Source organism: Dicentrarchus labrax, unplaced genomic scaffold, assembly GCF_905237075.1.
Source record: "Dicentrarchus labrax unplaced genomic scaffold, dlabrax2021, whole genome shotgun sequence".
Classification (NCBI taxonomy): domain Eukaryota; kingdom Metazoa; phylum Chordata; class Actinopteri; family Moronidae; genus Dicentrarchus; species Dicentrarchus labrax.
In genome coordinates, this window is record NW_026136712.1 from 17,628,772 (window position 1) to 17,647,341 (window position 18,570).

An 18,570-nucleotide genomic window follows, 5' to 3' on the forward strand; every position below is an offset into this window, starting at 1 on the left:
ACGGACACGTTAAGCTCAAATTAAACACTCAGGGCTGTTTTTAAATGACAGAAGTATATAAAAATGTTTAAGGTTTAACGTTAATTAAAATAAATCTGAACACCGGACTGGATTGTTGGCCGCACTGGTGAGGCCGTGTCGCCCTCTGCTGGCTCAGTTTGGTAATTGCGTAACACAGTTCGGCTGATGGAAAAAAGCGGCGCTCTGATTGGTTGAATCCCCTCTATGCTGCGTTCAGGATCTGTTGGAAATGTGATAATTTACACTTGAACACGCTTCAAAAGATCAATAAAATGGGAAACGCAGACTGGAAAGCCTCGATTTTATTATTTGTTTTATTATAACTTTTTTTTTTAGTCTTCATGGTATTTATGAAGTGAAAATCACAGAATTGTTGTTAATATTTGATGAATAAAGTGTTGTTTTTTTTATCGCTTTGGACTTTTAATTAATTGATATTGAGCATTTGCATGGTTGGTTGTTTTTTTTTAATCACATTATAAAACAAACTCAATTATAACGTCCACTTGAATGGCGACAAACGACAATGTAACCGCATGTTTCCAATTTCCAACCTTCCAAACATGAGCTTATGTGGAGCTCTTGAAGGCAGCATCAGTATCTATCGTTGCACTACCCCTGTAGCATCCCCACACGACACAGGGCTCACAGGCGACAGTAGGGTTGTGTATGTGTGTGTGTGTGTGTGTGTGAGAGAGAGAGAGAGAGAGAGAGAGAGAGAGAGAGAGTGAAAAGCATCAGACACCATGACCATTAGAAACGCTATCCGGGATCATGGACAGAGGTATCGACCACGGATGGCTTGTCTCAAGAAGGTAAGCTATCCTTTTTAAGAGATGATGATAACAGCCCTGCTCAGGCTTGGAGACTATACCTGCAGACGCACCTATAGATAGGTCACTTATATGGATTCTCCAATGCAATGCAATTGGGCTGTTGTGGTCTGCTGTAACCTCATAAACCCTGGCTCTATAAACTGCGTTAGTCTCTAATTGTCCACCGGTCCTCAGAGGAAATCCTGATTTTTTTTTGTAAAGCAACAAAGCTCACAGGTACTATTTATATTTAAGAATGGTTTGAGGAAATTCAAAAACACAGTTAACACATGTGCCATGTTTTAATTATGCATGCAAATTTGAATGTAGTCACTCAATTGATCAGACTTTGGGAAAAAGAACATTTCATAAGAGCCAAAAATTCAGAAATACATGTTACAGAATGACAAGACATCAAAACAACAAACAAATGTCATCTTGGTTTCAATACGCAGCTATCTGCCTGTCACACTAAATGTTAGACTGTGTTTTCTTGCAACCTTTTCACAGTGAGAAGGTCATTCAGTTTAATAAGCATTAAGCCTGGATCAGTATCAGTGGCTCCATCTACACCAACGAGCCACTGTAAAGAAGTTAATCCAGACACTGAGTATTGGAAAACAACAGCCTGGGTAGCCTGGCCAGAGCGGGGCTCGATTCATCATCTCACATTTTAAATTTATTCACTTCAGCAGCTTCAGACGCTAGACAAATTATTAAGACAAAGACTCTTTCATTAGCAAAATATATTTCTTTTTTTGGAAACTCTATTGATCCAAGCACTCACAATTTCCCGCTCTCCAGGGGAATGCTCACAGAGAACTCATTTCCAGTTTTGGTCTGTGAAAGCCCACTTTGGTCCGGCTCAGCCTGAGGCTTATAGCCTCTCCAGGATGACTTCAAAGCACAAAGCCACTTCAAACAGGCCCAGGAGTCAGCTGCTCTCACACACATACTAACACATACACACACTGAATTAATGTACTGGATGATTTCTTCCTTTCCAGTACACACCTGAGCTGTGGGATCTGATGATATGATAACTAAAAAACTGTTTAGAGGGCAGTGACTCATCGCAAACACCTCCCGCACAAACCAAACAGAAGCCATGAGATCAGGGCATAACACATACCTCTCATCTCACCTCTCGCCATGTTTAAATTCAGCGTTAATGTTCATTGTAATGTCGTCTTTGGACGAAAAAACTAGAGAGAGTTGGACAATAACAGTCACTAAATCCCACGGTGTTTGTCTGATAGGAAGTATTCATTACGAGCCGTATTATCCCACGGGGGCAATTCGCCTCTGAGTTTTTAAATCGGGGGGAAACACGTTCCAAAATGTTTCATTAAAAGAGGATAACAGGAAGCAGATTTCATTTATAAATCCATCAAACCTGCTTTTTATCATCCACAAATTACAGTAGGCTATGTGCTGCCTTGATTCCCCCTCCCCTCCTCCTCCACACACACACACAACTTGTTGTCAAATCAATCTGTTGGCATGGTGACACACACACACACACACACACACACACTCACACTCACACAGTCACAGTCAGTGGTCGTCGTAACCTCTTCTCACACCTTACCCAATATTTCTTTGCAGGCGGAGAAGGTGGTGCTGGAGATGCAGGACCCCAAAACAGGAGTTAAGTCACAGCCTCAGAGACTGGTTATCACAACAATACCACACGCTATTACTGGTAAAGAGGACACACACACACACACACACACACACACACATGCACACACACACACACAGATAAATAAACACTAATGAATGCACATACAGTTGCACACCCTTGATGTTATACAGCAGCTGGCTGAGTGATTGTGCCTGCATAGTCTCACTGGAGGATACCAGAGCTCTGGGCTCAAACTCGAGAGCTACAGATTTAATCTCCATGACAACCCCCGCGGTCTTGGAGTCAGAGAGAGGGAAAAAAGTAGGAGGTGAAGGAGGAGGATGATGATTGAGCGGGCGAGAGGAAAAGAGCAAGTAACAGAGACAGAAAACAAGAGAAAAACAAAGGGAGACAGCGAGGAGGAGGTGGCGGAGGAGGAGAAAGAGAAGAGAGGAAACCTAGACTTGTACGTCATTTGCAAGCTTTGAATCCAGGCAGGTTAAAACAGCTGAAACTGCGTCTCCTCTCCTCTTTTCTCTTCCACCTCATCTTCCTTATTCCTTGCTTCCTTTATTTTCCTCTCTTCTCCTCTTCTCCCATTTCTCTTTCTTTTAATTTCTTATTCCCCTCTCTCATTTCCCCTCCTCTCCAGTGCTTTGCTTTTCCCTCTCCGACCCCTTCCTTTTCATTTATATATTCTCTTTCTCTTTCCTCCTTTCCTGTCTTGTCTCTCCACTTCTCTCCTTTCCTTTCATTTCCTCTCTCCTTCACTCTTCCTTCCTATCCTTTCCTTTCCTTTTTTCCTGCCTCTTCCCTCCTCTGCTTTCTCCTCTATGTTTATCCCATGCTTTTCTGTCCTCCTTTCCTCTCCTTTCCTTTCCTCTCCTCCTTGTTTCTTGCTGTGCTTCCTCCACGGACCCCGTCTCCCCCCCCGGTCCTCCCCCCTCCCCGTCTTCCTCCTCCTCCTCCTCCTCCATCTGTCTCCCCACATTAGCTGTAGAGGCTCAGAGGCTATCGACACAGACGGCCGTGGTGTATCAGAGAGGGGTCTGGCATTTGGAGGCACTCGCCCACCTACACTTATTTCTTGATGTTCGCTGTCAGAGCTGCTTTTGTAACTGCTATTTTGTCACCCCTGACCACCATCTTTTCTCCTCAGGTGAAGATATAATTGCGTGGTTAGCAGGCAGATTCCAAATAGACACACAAGGTGAGAGAGATGAGGCAGCTGATGCCATTCATACACGTACATGACATGAAGATTATGTGTTAAAAATCCAGTTTTTATGACGTTATCATGTAAGGTTTAAGTGTTTGACCTTTCAGGTAATTAGAATTAGCCATGAACCCTCTCTTGATGTGATTATAAGCAGAACGCCATAGTTAAACTCCTGCTTGTCTCTCTGCTGTCTTCAGAGGCGAGGAATTTTGGGTCTATGCTGGTGGCGTTAGGATACATCTATCCTCTACAAGACCACAAACGATTAGTGATAAAACCAGATGCATCCCTCTATCGCTTCCAGGTATGCAAACCACATTTCAAAACCTAAAAGGTCTCAGACCCAAGGAAACTATCTTTGGACAGGACGCTTTTTTGGATATGTTTTGGCTTATATTAAAGGTTTTTTTTTAACCACTAATATCACTAAAGAGCAATGTGTTTTCTGAGTGGGTCAATGTATTTGTTTGTATTGCACATTCACAGGAAGATAAGCAACAGGTTGGGGGTGATAACGCACAAAAACATTTAGGAATATGGCAGCAAAGTCAGTGAAGAAGAGGACTGCAAGTAAACAATGAAAGATATTTTAAAACAATGGCTTTTTAAAATGTCTTACGAGGAAGGAAATGAATTCCACACGCAATCTACTTTGTTAAGAAAAACTAAATGGATACAGAAGAAAAGAACACACACAGGACGCTTTAAATCAAACACATCCTGAAATACACTGCAACCTCCCCCAACATGTGGTGGAAGATTCAAGACTTCTTCTAAACTGACTGTTAAAATACGTTTTAAAGTATTTTTTGGTAAAATTATTTATATGCTATATCACGTACCATTTTGTTTTAGTATACATCTTAATCCATGCAAAGTTTTTGTTGGTGGCAAAGACTGAAATTTTAATGAAATGTGTGTTTTCATCAGAGTCAATCAAAGCTAATTTGTCAGCGTTTGTTGGCTTTAAATATGTTCTATAATTATATTGACTTATTGAATATAAAAGCCAGCCAGCTGTTACCGTAGTACTGTGATAATGATCATAGCTGTTTTCACTGATGTCTTTCTTGGCTTAAGCACATGGCAGCTTCTAAGCTCATAATTAAAGCTGCAGTAATCATTATTATCCTTTTTTGATTAGTAGATTGATCTTTAAGTATTTGAAATGTCAAAAAAAAAAAAAATAGTGAAGAATTACTATAACATATCTGCCAGTGTCTAAAGCGAAGTCTCGTTTGAACAACAGCTGAACCTGAAGATTTCCAATTTATGATGATATAAAACAGAGAAACACTCACATTTAAGACCCTGGAACCAGTGAATGTTTAGTTATTCTAAATAAATGAAAATAAATGCCCAAAGTTTGCAAAAAAGAAGGATGAACATTTGAATGAGGAGGAACTGAGGTCATTCCAGCTTTTTAACCTAAAGATTGCATCCAGACATGTATGAGACAAATACGGTCTGTCTCATACAGACAATGTGTGTCTGATAAGTGTTTCCACAATAAATGTAGAATTCCCACATTTAAAAAAGGACATCTACTCCTTCTAACTCATTAAAAATACCTGAATCTATAAATATGCACATTTTGTTCATTTCTAAAGTTTTCCTGTTGGACACAAGATGTCTCCTACTTCACTGTAAAGTCCATTCTCAGTGTCTATGCACTGGTGGCTTCAAGTTTATACATCTCACTTGTATAAGTTTCATACTGGACCAGGATTAACTTCCAAAATGTTTGTGACACAAATCATGATCGTAGGCTTAAAAAACGATTTTCAATGAGCTCAGAGAAACTTTCCACTTTCAGCAGACGAATGTGAAAACATCGTTCTAGAGTCAAACTCTTAACTTCCTGTAAAAGAATTTACCATTAGCACAGAAAAGAAGGCAGATGGAAGGAGAAGAGCGTTTGCTCACTATTTGTTTTGTGATATAAATCTCAACTTTTTATAATTTTGCCTCTAAATGAAGTCTTTTGTCTTTTCCAGACACCATATTTCTGGCCCACACAGCAGTGGCCCGTTGAGGATACAGATTACGGTGAGTGTGACTGTGAGTTGTTTTTTATATCCCGCTCCTGACACCATCACTCAATTAACACCGCTGCATGTTTCATTATTGCAGCAATCTATCTGGCCAAAAGAAACATACGTAAGAAAGGAATCCTGGAGCTGCATGAGCAGGTGACAATGAGACCGAGAGACCCATGTGTAATTCATTTCGCTTGCTGGCATTTACTGAAGTGTTATTTTATGTCTTCAGGAGCATTATAACCGCCTTCACAAGTGGATGAATCATAAATGGGATTTCATTGTGATGCAAGCTAAAGAGCAGTACAGGTAAGTGTTTAAGAAACTCAAAGGCAATGTTCAGATCAAGGAGGTGTTACGATTCTCTTTGTGTGTTTGTGTGCGATTTTTTTTTTTTTTTAGGGCTGCAAAGGAGAGGAAGAAACCGGACCGTGTGGTGTTTGAGTGCCAGGAGAGAGCATACTGGGTGGTTCACAGACCACCGGTGAGAATATACACACACATAAACGCACACACAGATAGTTAAGAGTGGGATTGCTAGCAGACAGAGAAGTCTGAAAATAAATTGCACTCCACCTCTATACTTCCCAGGGTATCTAATTATCTCTACCCATGATGCCTCATTACCATTACATGTCCAGTCAGAGGAAAAGGGCACGACTGATTAATATTTCACGCTGCGTAGGAGAATGTGGTGCAGTGGTTTGCACCTCGTGTCTGCGGCATTGTGAGTTTCAGTTTCACCCTGTTTTCCATGAGGGTGGATTAGTGACCGGGCTAAGTGGGGAAACTGCTCCCCGGACCTCCAGGGTCCCTGAAAGAACCCAGGTGCACCGTGTGTCATTCGGTTTTTGGTAATTTGATTCAGTAGAGATTTGTTTGGACATCCGTTCCACTGAAGCAAATATCAACTGACATGCCTTACTGCAGGTCCTGCTTTATTACATACTCTTGAGGCCCAGACATTTATTATTGCAGGTCACATTGTGTTGATACTATAACACTGGGTACAAGTTCTTGTTTATGCGTGTTGTTTTGCTGTGGTTTTATTTAAGGAGGTGTCAACCCGTAGTTGGTAATTGGAATGGAAGTCGTTATTTTGAAGGGGAATAGTGGTTGTGTGTGTGAGCTGCTACATTACAGGCCAGAGAGAACGTCTGTGTCTGGAGTGAACAGATGCAGGAGGACATGTTTTGGAGAATTAGCTAATGAGAAGTAACACAGAGAGCCGGCGGGTTAGCCACTCTGTTTTTGTTGTTTGTGAAATCTCAACCTCGGGTTAGCTGTGGTTGAGTTTCAGAAACTTGCTTTGTAGTACTTCACTTTTTCTCATATAGAAAATGTTTAAACCTTTTCTTGATGCATTATTAGGAAAGGACACTTCCTATAACTTTCTTTCCTTTTGCATTCAATGTGCTTAAAAAAATCAGGATGTAGAGTGACTACTGGTAAAGTGTTGAACTTCATCAGTTTTATCTTTACATGTATACATCACTAAAAATCAACGCTGAGCTCATCATGAACGAGTATGTGATAATAAAGTATAGGTTTTGTGGCGATGACATCACTTCCGGGGGCGTGGCACGCCATATTCAGCAACCTTGCATTCAACCGTGACGGAAAGTGAAATGATATCGTGTTCTGAGGTGAATAATGGTTATAAAAATGTTTAAAAAGTTTTTTACATCTGTTTTTTATATATTTTGACATGAGATGGTGAATCAGTAAAAAAAAAAAGCCATTCTGACACTGTCCCAGTTTAACAATATTTGCAAACTGGGACAGCCATTGTAATGAATTTAACTGAATCTTCTTTACCTGCACTCTCTTTTTTTTCTCTCTATTAAAAGAAAATATCATTGCATATTAAATCCATTAGGCCTACACTTGAATAACAATTTAATGTGTTTCAAGTGCCCCAGTTTGACAGTAGCGCCTGAGAAAATGTGTTTTTTGGGTCAATGTGTGATTGAGGAAGAGTCGCCCATCTGTGTTTAATGTTTCTTTTATTTCCCCCTTCTGTATAGGTGTAAGTTGTATTTGTAATGTCCTACACTGAATTTACAGTGCCTCTTGTCAGATGGTCAGGAAAAGTGTAACACATTAGCAGCCTACGATGATTAGCATTATAAAACGGCCATCTGCCTTAATTAATTAGTCTTTGTTTTGTGTCTGTGTGTGTGTGTGTGTGTGTGTGTGTGTGTGTGTAGCCAGGGACAGTGAGCGCCATGGACTATGGACTGGATCGACGAATAGATCCTAACACAGTCGAGGTAACAGGTGAGTCTCTGTGTGACCTGTTTAAATATAATTCTTGTCAATCGGCTTATATTCAATAAGAGGATTTAATGCACGGATCCAGGTGCAGTAAAGGCTGCTTATCTTTCCTTTTCCTGTCTGCTGTTTCAATCATTAAACTTATCTTTCAGTAAAATTAATCTTCATCTCTTTTTCTCTTCTCTTCTCTTCTCTTCTCTTCTCTGCTGCAGGAATTCCCATGGTTCTCTTTTTGTAGTCAGACTTTTAAACTGGTTACAGAGACACACACACAACTTCCCTGTTTGGACTTGTCATACTGCATTCCCTCTGTCTTAACCCACCTTCAACCATCAAAAACTACATGCTTAACCCTCAAAGTAACCTGGACCTAAACCAAATTCCAACTTTAAAGAGGAACCAAAGTCTGCAAAATCGTACTAAAATCCTTTGACTGACTTCCTGCACAAAGTTTTACTCTTTTTTGCTCACTCAATTAATAATTAGGGATCCAATATACAATGTATGTAAAGAGCATTTTTCCGTCACAAAATATAAAATAGCATCTTTTAAAAGCAATTTATTTAATAATTTAATTTAATTTCTAAATTCTTTTTTTAAAACTCACAGTGGTCCTCATAAATATCACATATACAAACAGCACAATATCCCTTTTTATAGATGTAGCTATATTTGTTTAAATTAGTTTTGATTTTTGTGATGTGACATATAATCTGTCCTGTAACTTTTTAATATATTTTCTCCCGCAGACAAAAACACCCGACTTCTACGAGAGAATTGTGAGTGAGATTTTATTTTTCCACCCATCATGACATCTCAAACAAGTATTCCTCTCATCCTGTCTCGTATAAACCAACAGCTCTTTTTATCATTAGCAGTGATCCATAGAGACAGATCTGTTTTCCTGACATTTTCGTAGCTGACGTCTCTCTTCCGCTCCCTGTAGATGATCTTCACCCAGCAGTCCATCATGAGGCCCAGAGTGAAGTCATCTGTGTCCATTGGCGCGTAAGCTAGTCCATCATATTTCCAGTCTGTTCATATCTTTGCCAAACCAGTTTGTCATCATACAGTGTATGCCTCAAAATAGCATGCACACATTTCCTTATATCTCTATTGACTTACCAAATATAGGACAGGTGAAAGTCATGGCCAGATGAGAAGAGAAACCTATTGAGCATGTATGATTGTTACATAAAAACATAATATAGACAGAGAATTGTATAAAAATCTTCTGACAATATCAGGAAAACTCCTCTCTGATGTAATACTCACAGGAAATAATCTGCTAAAAATGAATCCAAATAGCTTCCTGCAGTTGTTAACTTGTATGTTGTTCATACAAGTTATATAACAAAATGTATAAATCAGTCCAACAGCGAGACACTGGAGAGGGAGGGTAGTGTGTGTGTGTAGGCAGAGCTGGTCAGAGTGAGGAAAGTGAGAGGTCTCCACTGCTGCTGTACAGTCTGATGGCGTTTTGCATCTGGGTGGGATGATCCGGTAGCCGCTCATCTGCCGCAGCTCGTCGTGGAGAGAGAGGTTGAGAGGGGTTATCTAGGAGGGCTTTGATCTTGTCCTTTATGCTCCTCTGCATCCACACTGTACCAGTTCCAGCCCGACCACAGAGCTCTCACCAGCGTGTTAGGTTTACTGTATGTGTATATTTTTTAATTCAGCAAGAGAATGTAAAAAAAATCCTGGATTGACGCCACTTAAATCACTTATTCTTTCACCCGTGTCTTAACCTTCTTCTGTGTTTTCTAAGATATCCATTCAGTGGCATGATCAACATAACTGGTTACTCCTGGTTACTTAATATTATAATTAAAAAATAATCAAGAGGTCAGAAGTCTCTTGCCTGTAATCTAAATTATTCTCCCCTGCTCTTGCAGATTGGTGAAGTACTGTGCCACCTATAAAAACCACGACCCTTTCCTCTTGAAGTGTCTTCCCAGCAACCCCTGGCTCACTGATGATGCCACGTACTGGACCTTGAACATGCCGAAGTGAGTCAGCTGAGGATGATACATAATTTATATTTTATTCACTGAGATTTAACTGAATGTTGGAGTATCATTTAAAACAACTTTCTTCCTCTGTGCGTGTAACAGCGTGGAAATACCGACCAAAATGCGTGTGGAGAGGTGGACGTTCAGCTTTGGAGAGCTGCTCTCAGACCCTCGAGGACGAAATGATTTCAGACTCTTCTTGAAGAAGGAATTCAGTGGTATGATGGTGGTTATTTTAATTAGATCATGTACAAAAGAAATAAGTGGAGTGGCACTGATTACACAAGTGTTATTGTCATTTTTGGTCCCACAGTGTTAACTTTCAGCCATTAGAAGGGGCTAATAATAGTGAAGTAGCTTTGTTTTCTTTTTCTATTATTTTCTTTTCTATTCTGACCCGTCTTAGGTGAGAACTTGGCATTCTGGGAAAGCTGCGAAGATCTGAAGTGGGGCACTGCTGCGACAATGAGAGAGAAAGCAGAGCAGATTTACAAGTAATGTCCTGATTTATTCTCTGTGTGTAGAATATATTAATCCTCTCTGATGAATGCTGATAGCAGTGGAGGTTGGAGAGAGCAGAAACAGTTGGTGGATTAGATGATTGACAGAAAATAATTAGCAACTATTTTTATAGTTGATTAATCGTTTGAATTTTTAAGATAAAATTGTTCTCTGGTTGCAGTTTGTCCAGTGTGATTTGCTGCCTTTCTCTGTTTTATAACAATAGAAGCTGAATACATTTGAAATGTAGTGAAGGTGAAATATGAAGTGGAATTGATAAGATAATAACTTTGTAAAGTACTTAGTTACTCAGCTGATCTTTCTGTCTGTCCGTGCTCCCAGGACATTCCTGGCCCGTGGTGCACCCCGGTGGATTAACATCGATGGAAAGACGATGGAAGTCACGGTGAAGGGGCTGAAACACCCGCACAGATACGTCCTGGATGCAGCCCAAACTCACATCTACATGCTCATGAAGAAGGTCAGTAAACGCACCAGTAGGTGGGTTCAAACACAACATAATGGCGTTGTTATGATTCCCACAAGCTTGGACTCGCCATCGCCAAACACCACTGACTCATGATGAGTTTGTGTATATTTTTCAGGACTCATACGGGCGGTACATGAAATCTCCAGTGTTTAAGGAGACGACGAAGAAGGCCATATGTCCTGAAGAGCACAAGTTCTCGTAAGTGACAACTTCAGACATTTTCGTGTTGAATTCAGACAACGTTGAGCTCTTATCTACTGCTTTAATTGGGAAAAATACAGAACTTAAAGCACATCGGATGAGCAAAAGAAAGACATTGGTCTGAAAAAGTTTATGTTTGTCATCTCTCTGGCTGATATGAGTGTCCCTGTAACATCCTGAAACTACCACATCCATCGCTCTCCAAAACTTAATTTTAACCATGTCTCTCCCTCCCCCTCCATTCTTCTCTGGTCTATCTTTTTCATCTCTCTCCTATTTCTCTCTTCCATGCAATTAATGACAATCCTTCTCTCTCCTCTGTCCTTCCTCTCTCTTTGTGGTCTCCCAGTGACAACCAGTTGGAGCAGAATGCAAGGAACAGACGGCCCAGTCTCAGCCCCATCATCCTCCGGCAGATGGAGGAGGAGCAGAAGGCCAAGATGGCCGCCAATGTTGACATCACACAGGTCATGACCAAACTCAGCCAGCAGGGCAAGGAGGCACCTCCTCCTCCTCCTCGTCCTAAAAGGAACTGAACACGAACACGTGATGTTCAGTGATGTCGATGAGTTTTACCTACTAATTAGTCAAGATTAGTGTTTTCCCATTTTATTTTATTAGATTATTTAGTGGAATAATTTAAATAAAGCTGTAGTTTATTTCCTAAAGACGTTTGACGGATGATGTTTTAAACTGCCTCAAACAGTCACAAACATCTATTTCCAGTGTAACATTCAGCAAAAACCCCTAGTTAGTGTCTGTTTCAGCCTCGAAATGCCACAAACAAAAATCTAACCCTGCAAACCGCTGTCACCTGATGCAAAACAGAAACATTTTTGGGGAATGGGAACGTGCAATACTGAAAATACAGTCATAATTTAGTTGCGTATTAAAAGCCAGTGTTAAATATGAACACGAGGTAGTAGAAGTATATTATTTTGAAGGGTCAGTTCACCCAACTTACAAAACACATTGCACAAACATTTTCCCACTACTTACCCCTTATGGTATCTTGCCCCGCACACGTTTTGGTTTTACATACATGAAATATTTAACTGAAATTCTAATAAAAGCACTACGAGAGGTCAGGTTTTTGTGATTTGGACGAACTGAGCCTTTAATTAGACAGAGCTCAGTCTTTACAGGAGGAGGATATTTTGCCAGCTGTTATCATCTGTTACATTTCTGTCCATACAAGCTGTCTGTAATGTTGTTTCTCATAATACGTGTGTCGTGTTGTCCATCTTCACTCATAGACTGTATGTTTATTAGTATTCTGCTGTATGTTTTCTTTGTCATCAGTCATGAGCTAATAAAACACACACACACACAAACCGCCTCATGTTTATCTGTTTGTCTTGAGTTGTCATTCATTAGCTGTTTTCATGTAGTTTGGTTGTCATGCGGTCTGTTTATCTGGACTGTCCTCAGGATGTGAATGAATGATTGATGATGGTTCTGACCTGATTATTGGCAATAATACTGGACAGGGACTCTCTCTTTCTTTGCCTCTGTATGTTTCTCTTTCTTTTTTCGGTTCTTTTTTCTGTCTTTTGTCCCATATTTGTCTTTCTTTCTGTCTTTTTTCCAATATTTATTTTTCTGTCTTCCTTCACATGAAAAGTACCAGTATAAAACATCTACCTTTCAAACAAAATTAAACAATATTCAAGAATTTAATGTTATTGTCATTAACAATGCAAGATACTAAAATGAAATTCAGATATAGTTCAGTTCATGCTACTTTTGAAAATATGTAAATAAAAATTGATTAATAAGTTATGAAAATATTAATTTGTATGATGAATTGTTGAGGAAGAATTTAACAATCTCACAGTCTGTGGGAAGAAGCTGTCTTTAAGTCTGGTGGTAAATGCATATATGTATTAAAACTTAAACAATTGGTTGATCCATTACTTTATCAACATAAAAATTATTGCAACTTTTTTGATAATCAATGAATCGTTTGAGTTTTTCAAGCAGCTTGAAGCAGCTTACCAAATGAAAGTTCTGTTTCTGCTCTTTGCTTCTTATGATAGGGATCTTTTTGTTTTAGTTCTGAGTCACTGTTAGTTGAATAATCGATTTATCAAGAAAATAATCGTTAGATTAGATAAAGAAATAAAAATATAGTTGCCGCCTGATATGTATTATCCCTGATACATTATAAGAGTTCCTTTAACTCTTCATAGTGCATTATAATGTCCTATAAAACCAGCCATAAGCTTTATAAGTATGATTCTAATATGAGGTTGCTCTGTGCTTTTGTTATATGTGTTCTGAACATCATGGTTTTTAAGTAAGTATGACATTTTAAATGGTTTGTGTGATTAGAATTCCACAATTGTTTCTGTACAGTAATCAAAAGCACATCAGTATTTCTTGATTAATGTGAATTTGTTGTGGGAAAATGAGAGAAACTGTTACTGGGGTAGAGGAAGCACAGCATGAGAATTTCTGTGACTAAATGACTCTTGATTTTATTTTATTTTATGAGACCTTTAAGCATGTCGGAGCCAGCATTCCCCACTCAGTTACAAATGTCTCTTTAACAAGTCTGCAAGTTCAAGTTCTGCTTCCTCTCTGAAGAGAGCTATAATAATGTTGTGTCATGTCTTGGGCACAGAAATACAGAATGGTACCTCTATCAGTACGTCTTATCTTTAACAAGCAATGAGTTTTCATTAAGGCTTCATGATGAACCACAATCTTCAATGATGTTCATGAACACATTTTGACAAATAAGAGTGACTGTGAGTTACTGTGATACTTGACCTTGTACCTTGAATGCTGTTATAATAAGATACATAATGCCTGTGATGTCTCTCATGCAAATAGTTATGTATAGAGGGAACCATCTGCTGAATGTTTTCCAAAATTGACATATTTCTGGAGTCACAATCTCTCTCGATGCCCTCTGACTTGTGTCTGTTGCCCTTTGACCTCACAGCTGTGCCGCTTCACTACTCCTGTCCCCCACCTCGCCGTCTACTCTGGCATCTCTGACTTCCCCTCTGCCACCGCTTCGCCCTCTCTCCCTTTCCTGGCCCACACCCCAGCTTGTCCCTCCCCCATCAGCGTGGCCTTGGACAGCACCTCGGCCTCTGAGCGGCGAGTGGAGGCCAGCGAAGGAGAAGGCGAGGGGAACCCTGCGGCTCGAGGCCCTGTAGGTGGCAACGTCTCCAGGTCTCGCATGGCTTTGTCCCTGCGTCGTCTGCTGAAGCGCGGCTGCACCCCTTCCACCATGTTCGCCAGCTTGTCCCCGAAATGCCACTCAGCTGCTGGGACAAGTAGTCGAATCCAGCCTATCAGCCCGAATCAACCCAGTCAGGCTCCGCCCAGACGGATTGCCAAGTGAGTGGCCCTGTTCACACCTGGCGCTAATTCACGTATTGTGTCATCCGATCACAAGTGGATAGCTAGTATGTCAGTTCGGGCCTTAAAATGGCTCCACATGTGTCTTGAGTAAACAATTGTGATCATATCTTACTTCCTCGCTCTATATGCAAATAAATAATGTATTGCACATCATTTCTATTAGCAAAGCTTAAATGCGTTGTTGTTTTTAACCAGCAGGAGGCAGCAATGCACATCCTATGCCTAATCTGCTAGAATTAAGTTTTGGATAGAGCTAACAGAGCAGAAGTGTGTAACCATCTTAATACTTTCTGACTGTATTTTAACATAATAGACTCACAAAGTCCTCTCTGCAACCTTGCACAGTTTTTTCCAGATTAAAGTGGATATTCCTCCAGAGTGCCGTATCTACCCCATAGAGTCCGAAGACGAGGAGGAGGAGAACAGGGCTGCCTCCCGGGGAGGAGTTGGAGCCAAAGAGATCATCTGCCCCTGGGAGAGCCTCACCCCACAGAACGGGACGGGCTAATTAGCTGCATTTACAGGCAGATTTTGTCCATGTCCTGACAGAGATAAAAGATCTCATACAGAGCATAAAGGGGTAAAAAAATGTCAGTGTTTATCAACCCTGTGATAATGTGGCCATATTCTCACCACCAGGCCACAAACTACAAAATAAATACCAAACATCAGGAGACACAACAGTCAATCTGGGACACGATGGCTGTTGGTTTACAGTAGCCTAAGCATCAACTTACCAAGTTTTAACTACTTAAAGGAAACCTATGTTTTGAGTGTCAAACACCAACCGCCTTTAGGACTGACCCAGTTTCGTGTCTGCTGCAGCATAATCAACCATCAAACAATCACAGTTTCTCTAAAAGGAGGCTGAATACAGGAGGCTGTTTGTCAGAGCTGTTTAACTTCGTTACGGCACAGGATTTTAGAAATACTTGGCTCATGAGTCCTAATTCTTCCAGTGTCCCTGCCCTCCGAGATATATGCAAAAAGTAACCTTTTTGTCTTTATTAATTTAAAGATCCAGTGTGTAACATTTAAAACGATCTATTGGCAGAAATGAAATATAATATTTAAGTATGTTTTCAGTAGTGTATAATCAGTTACTAGATCTTCCCCGGAGTTCTTGTGCTTTCTAGTCTCGCAGGTTCTCATGGATCCTGGTGGTGCCTCCTACCATGGTCCTGCTTGACTGCCACTGCTAATATCACTGATATTATTGTTATTATTATTATTATTACTACAGTTACTATTAATACTATTGTCACTGCTCATTGTCCCCCATCGTTGCTGTTGCAATTATCTGTCTCTCTCTGTCTCTCTCTCTGTCTCTCTCTCTCTCTCTCTCTCTCTCTCTCTCTCTCTCTCTCACCCCAACTGGTCGGGGCAGACGACCACCCACCTAGAGCCGAAGGGTCTGTCCTAGGTTTCTGCCTCTTAACAGGCAGTTTTTCCTTGCCACCATTGCCAAGTGCTTGCTCATGGTGGTACTGTTGGGTCTCTGTAAATAATGTTATAAGGAGTTCGGTCTAGACCTGCTCTATTTGAAAAGTGTCCTGAGATAACTTCTGTTATGAATTGGCGCTGTACAAATATAATTGAATTGAAATTGAATAGATAGGGCCTTTGGACGTTCCTCGTGGTCGGGAAGGGAGGGTGAAACGAGTGAGTTCTTTAACTTCGCCAATAGATGCCTCTAAATATTACACACTGCAACTTTAAAGCAACAACAACAATCTTACATTTTTTTGTTGATTCTGGCGTCCCCTGTGTACAAAAGAGGTAGTGTTTCCACCACCTTGTTTCACTTATTTCAAGGGAATTTGACCAAATCCAACCCAGTCTTGCTGACGTTCTTGTTTGCTTATCTAGGTCTTATTGAGGCGTCAGTATTAAATTTAGACAGTTTCATAACCACTTAAAAACTCCATGGTTTTTTTCTGGCCTTTTTCACATAGCCAAGGTTAGAATTCTGGTAAAGAAAAACCCACCTTCCTCAAGCTGAGGATGTGATCTTGGTGGCACTGCAGCTGTGAACTTGTATTCAACAACATTTTGACATATTTGGTGTTTGGAACAAACCTACAAGAGGTGTTTGATACTCAAAACCTATGCTTTTGGTGGTGTATTCCTTTGACTACAGCCTTACTGACACCAACCCTTACAGATGTGAGCACCAGCTGAGCCAGCTGTTTAATGTTGGTTGTTTAGTTTTGTGAGGCCCAGATCCACTAGAGGACAACAGGGTGTACGGACATCCAAAAGCCTTTTTGAAACTTGAGCTGTAGCTTTCACATTCGAGCCTCATTCTGTGTATTAATGAACAGTAGCCCAACAGCAGCCTTATCCACCTTCACACACCTGAAATGTTTGATTTTGCCCTATGAAGTGTCTACAAAGCAGGCATGTACGGAGACATTTTGACAACTGGGCGCCACAAGATAACAAAAAATGAAAAGATATAAATAAACTAGTGTGTATTTTTGTGATTGCCAAGGAGCATAAATAAAACTATTATACATACACAACGCATTAAAGTTTACATTCTCAAGATTGATTCGCCAAAGCAGACAGACACTCTTGGATTCTGTCTGTACACATGCCTGCGAAAAATATAGATAATGTATTTATATATTTATTGAATAATGATCAGTTTTCTGAAGTAGAGAAGTGTTCTTGTGCTGCTAAATAGACTTAGATGCCTCATCCCCAGTTTACTTACCTCTTACACACATTATGTGACATGACTGAATAGATGCAGTTCAGGTAAGCACATGAGCAGCTTGTCTACATGTTGCTTTTTTTTTTCGCTGATCCACTCCTGACAGATGTGCACTCTTCATGAATGAAGAGTTACTGTAATGGGGGTCAGGTAATAGTTTTGTATTTGGCTCCACTGCTGTTTTGTACACTCTGCGTAGCGGTCGTATACTGTACACTACTCTGAGCGAGGTGTTGATATTTTTCCTCTCTCCATTGGGGGTTGGGGGGGACACACAGTACAATGTGAATTAACTGTCAGAATGTATTATCTTTACCATGTTTACAGATGCAAGAATGTGAAAAATACCTTAAATTTGTTGTATTTGATTTGTACATTCCATGGCTTGTGTCAAGTGCCTCAATAAATGACTGTCTTAACAAAAGAGGTTCACCTTCTTAATGAGATGAAGGATGCACGTTAACATAAAGGGTCACTCAAGTTACAGAAAACACATCTTCTCACTTATCTGGAGATAGTTTTGGATTCATTTTTGCCTCAACCTGAAACAATGAACAGCAATAGAATAGTTTGTCTCTTTCCAGCAGCTGTATCCTGGTTTCACTGCCTGATCCTAGGAACATAATATCAGCAGTTAACCTATTGGGACTGTTTCTTTGATAGAAAGTTGTTCCATGTAATTGTCCACAGTTAGGTCTGTAAATTATTCAAAGCAACAAGGACACTTATTTTGGACAGAGACGTTGCTGTTGAATTTTTTAGATGTCATTTTTCAAAAACAGAATTTGTTTCACCTCCTTTGTATTTGGATGTTGGCAGAAATATTAAAAACTGAGCAAAAACATCCAAGACTAAATGGCTACATTGCACTAATGGTGAATGAGAAAATAAGTTTTTGTTTTAAATTGGGTGAACTAACCCTTTAATGTCAGTCTATTCTCTTTAGATTCCCAGTTCTATACATATAACTGTTACTGCACACATAATATTAAGTGTCATGGTACACTATAATGAATCTAAGCAGGTGTTAATATGTGGTGTGTTCACACTAAAAATGTGACAATATGTATCTATTTATATAAATATACACAAAGCACACAATAACATTTTTCTGTGTTTTTCAGACAAAACATAAGTATTGAATCTTGTATGTATATTTAGGAAATTTAATCGGCAGTGACAGCCCAAAGATACATTTCCTATTAGCATAAAGCAGTTATGTATGTAGATTATTTTATGTACTAAGTGCTACAACAATATAATATGTTGAT

The 18,570-nt window shown here is 39.9% G+C and overlaps 2 protein-coding genes across 2 annotated transcripts; both read left to right on the forward strand.

The window, feature by feature from the left end:
• Positions 1 to 470: 470 nt before the first annotated feature.
• Positions 471 to 12,536, forward strand: LOC127373415 (regulator of G-protein signaling 9-like). Its single transcript, XM_051417862.1, has 17 exons — positions 471 to 836; positions 2,445 to 2,541; positions 3,623 to 3,673; positions 3,880 to 3,986; positions 5,680 to 5,731; positions 5,816 to 5,874; positions 5,954 to 6,030; positions 6,124 to 6,205; positions 7,932 to 7,994; positions 8,748 to 8,777; positions 8,945 to 9,006; positions 9,894 to 10,007; positions 10,113 to 10,228; positions 10,417 to 10,504; positions 10,854 to 10,992; positions 11,117 to 11,199; positions 11,552 to 12,536. The coding sequence occupies exons 1-17, from the start codon at positions 768 to 770 to the stop codon at positions 11,736 to 11,738; spliced, it is 1,476 nt and encodes a 491-aa protein (XP_051273822.1). The 5' UTR covers positions 471 to 767; the 3' UTR covers positions 11,739 to 12,536.
• Positions 12,537 to 13,837: 1,301 nt separating this feature from the next.
• LOC127373855 (regulator of G-protein signaling 9-like) lies at positions 13,838 to 17,723 on the forward strand. The gene is made up of 3 exons (XM_051418695.1): positions 13,838 to 13,852; positions 14,051 to 14,556; positions 14,926 to 17,723. The coding sequence occupies exons 1-3, from the start codon at positions 13,838 to 13,840 to the stop codon at positions 15,086 to 15,088; spliced, it is 684 nt and encodes a 227-aa protein (XP_051274655.1). The 3' UTR covers positions 15,089 to 17,723.
• The last annotated feature ends 847 nt before the right edge of the window (positions 17,724 to 18,570 follow it).

Coding starts and splice junctions, on each gene's coding strand:
- LOC127373415 (XM_051417862.1), top strand. CDS start 768: ATGACCATTAGAAACGCTATCCGGGATCATGGACAGAGGTATCGACCA. Junction 2,542..3,622: donor AATACCACACGCTATTACTG/GTAAAGAGGACA, acceptor TTTTCTCCTCAG/GTGAAGATATAATTGCGTGG. Junction 5,732..5,815: donor CGTTGAGGATACAGATTACG/GTGAGTGTGACT, acceptor TCATTATTGCAG/CAATCTATCTGGCCAAAAGA.
- LOC127373855 (XM_051418695.1), top strand. Junction 14,557..14,925: donor CCGCCCAGACGGATTGCCAA/GTGAGTGGCCCT, acceptor AACCTTGCACAG/TTTTTTCCAGATTAAAGTGG.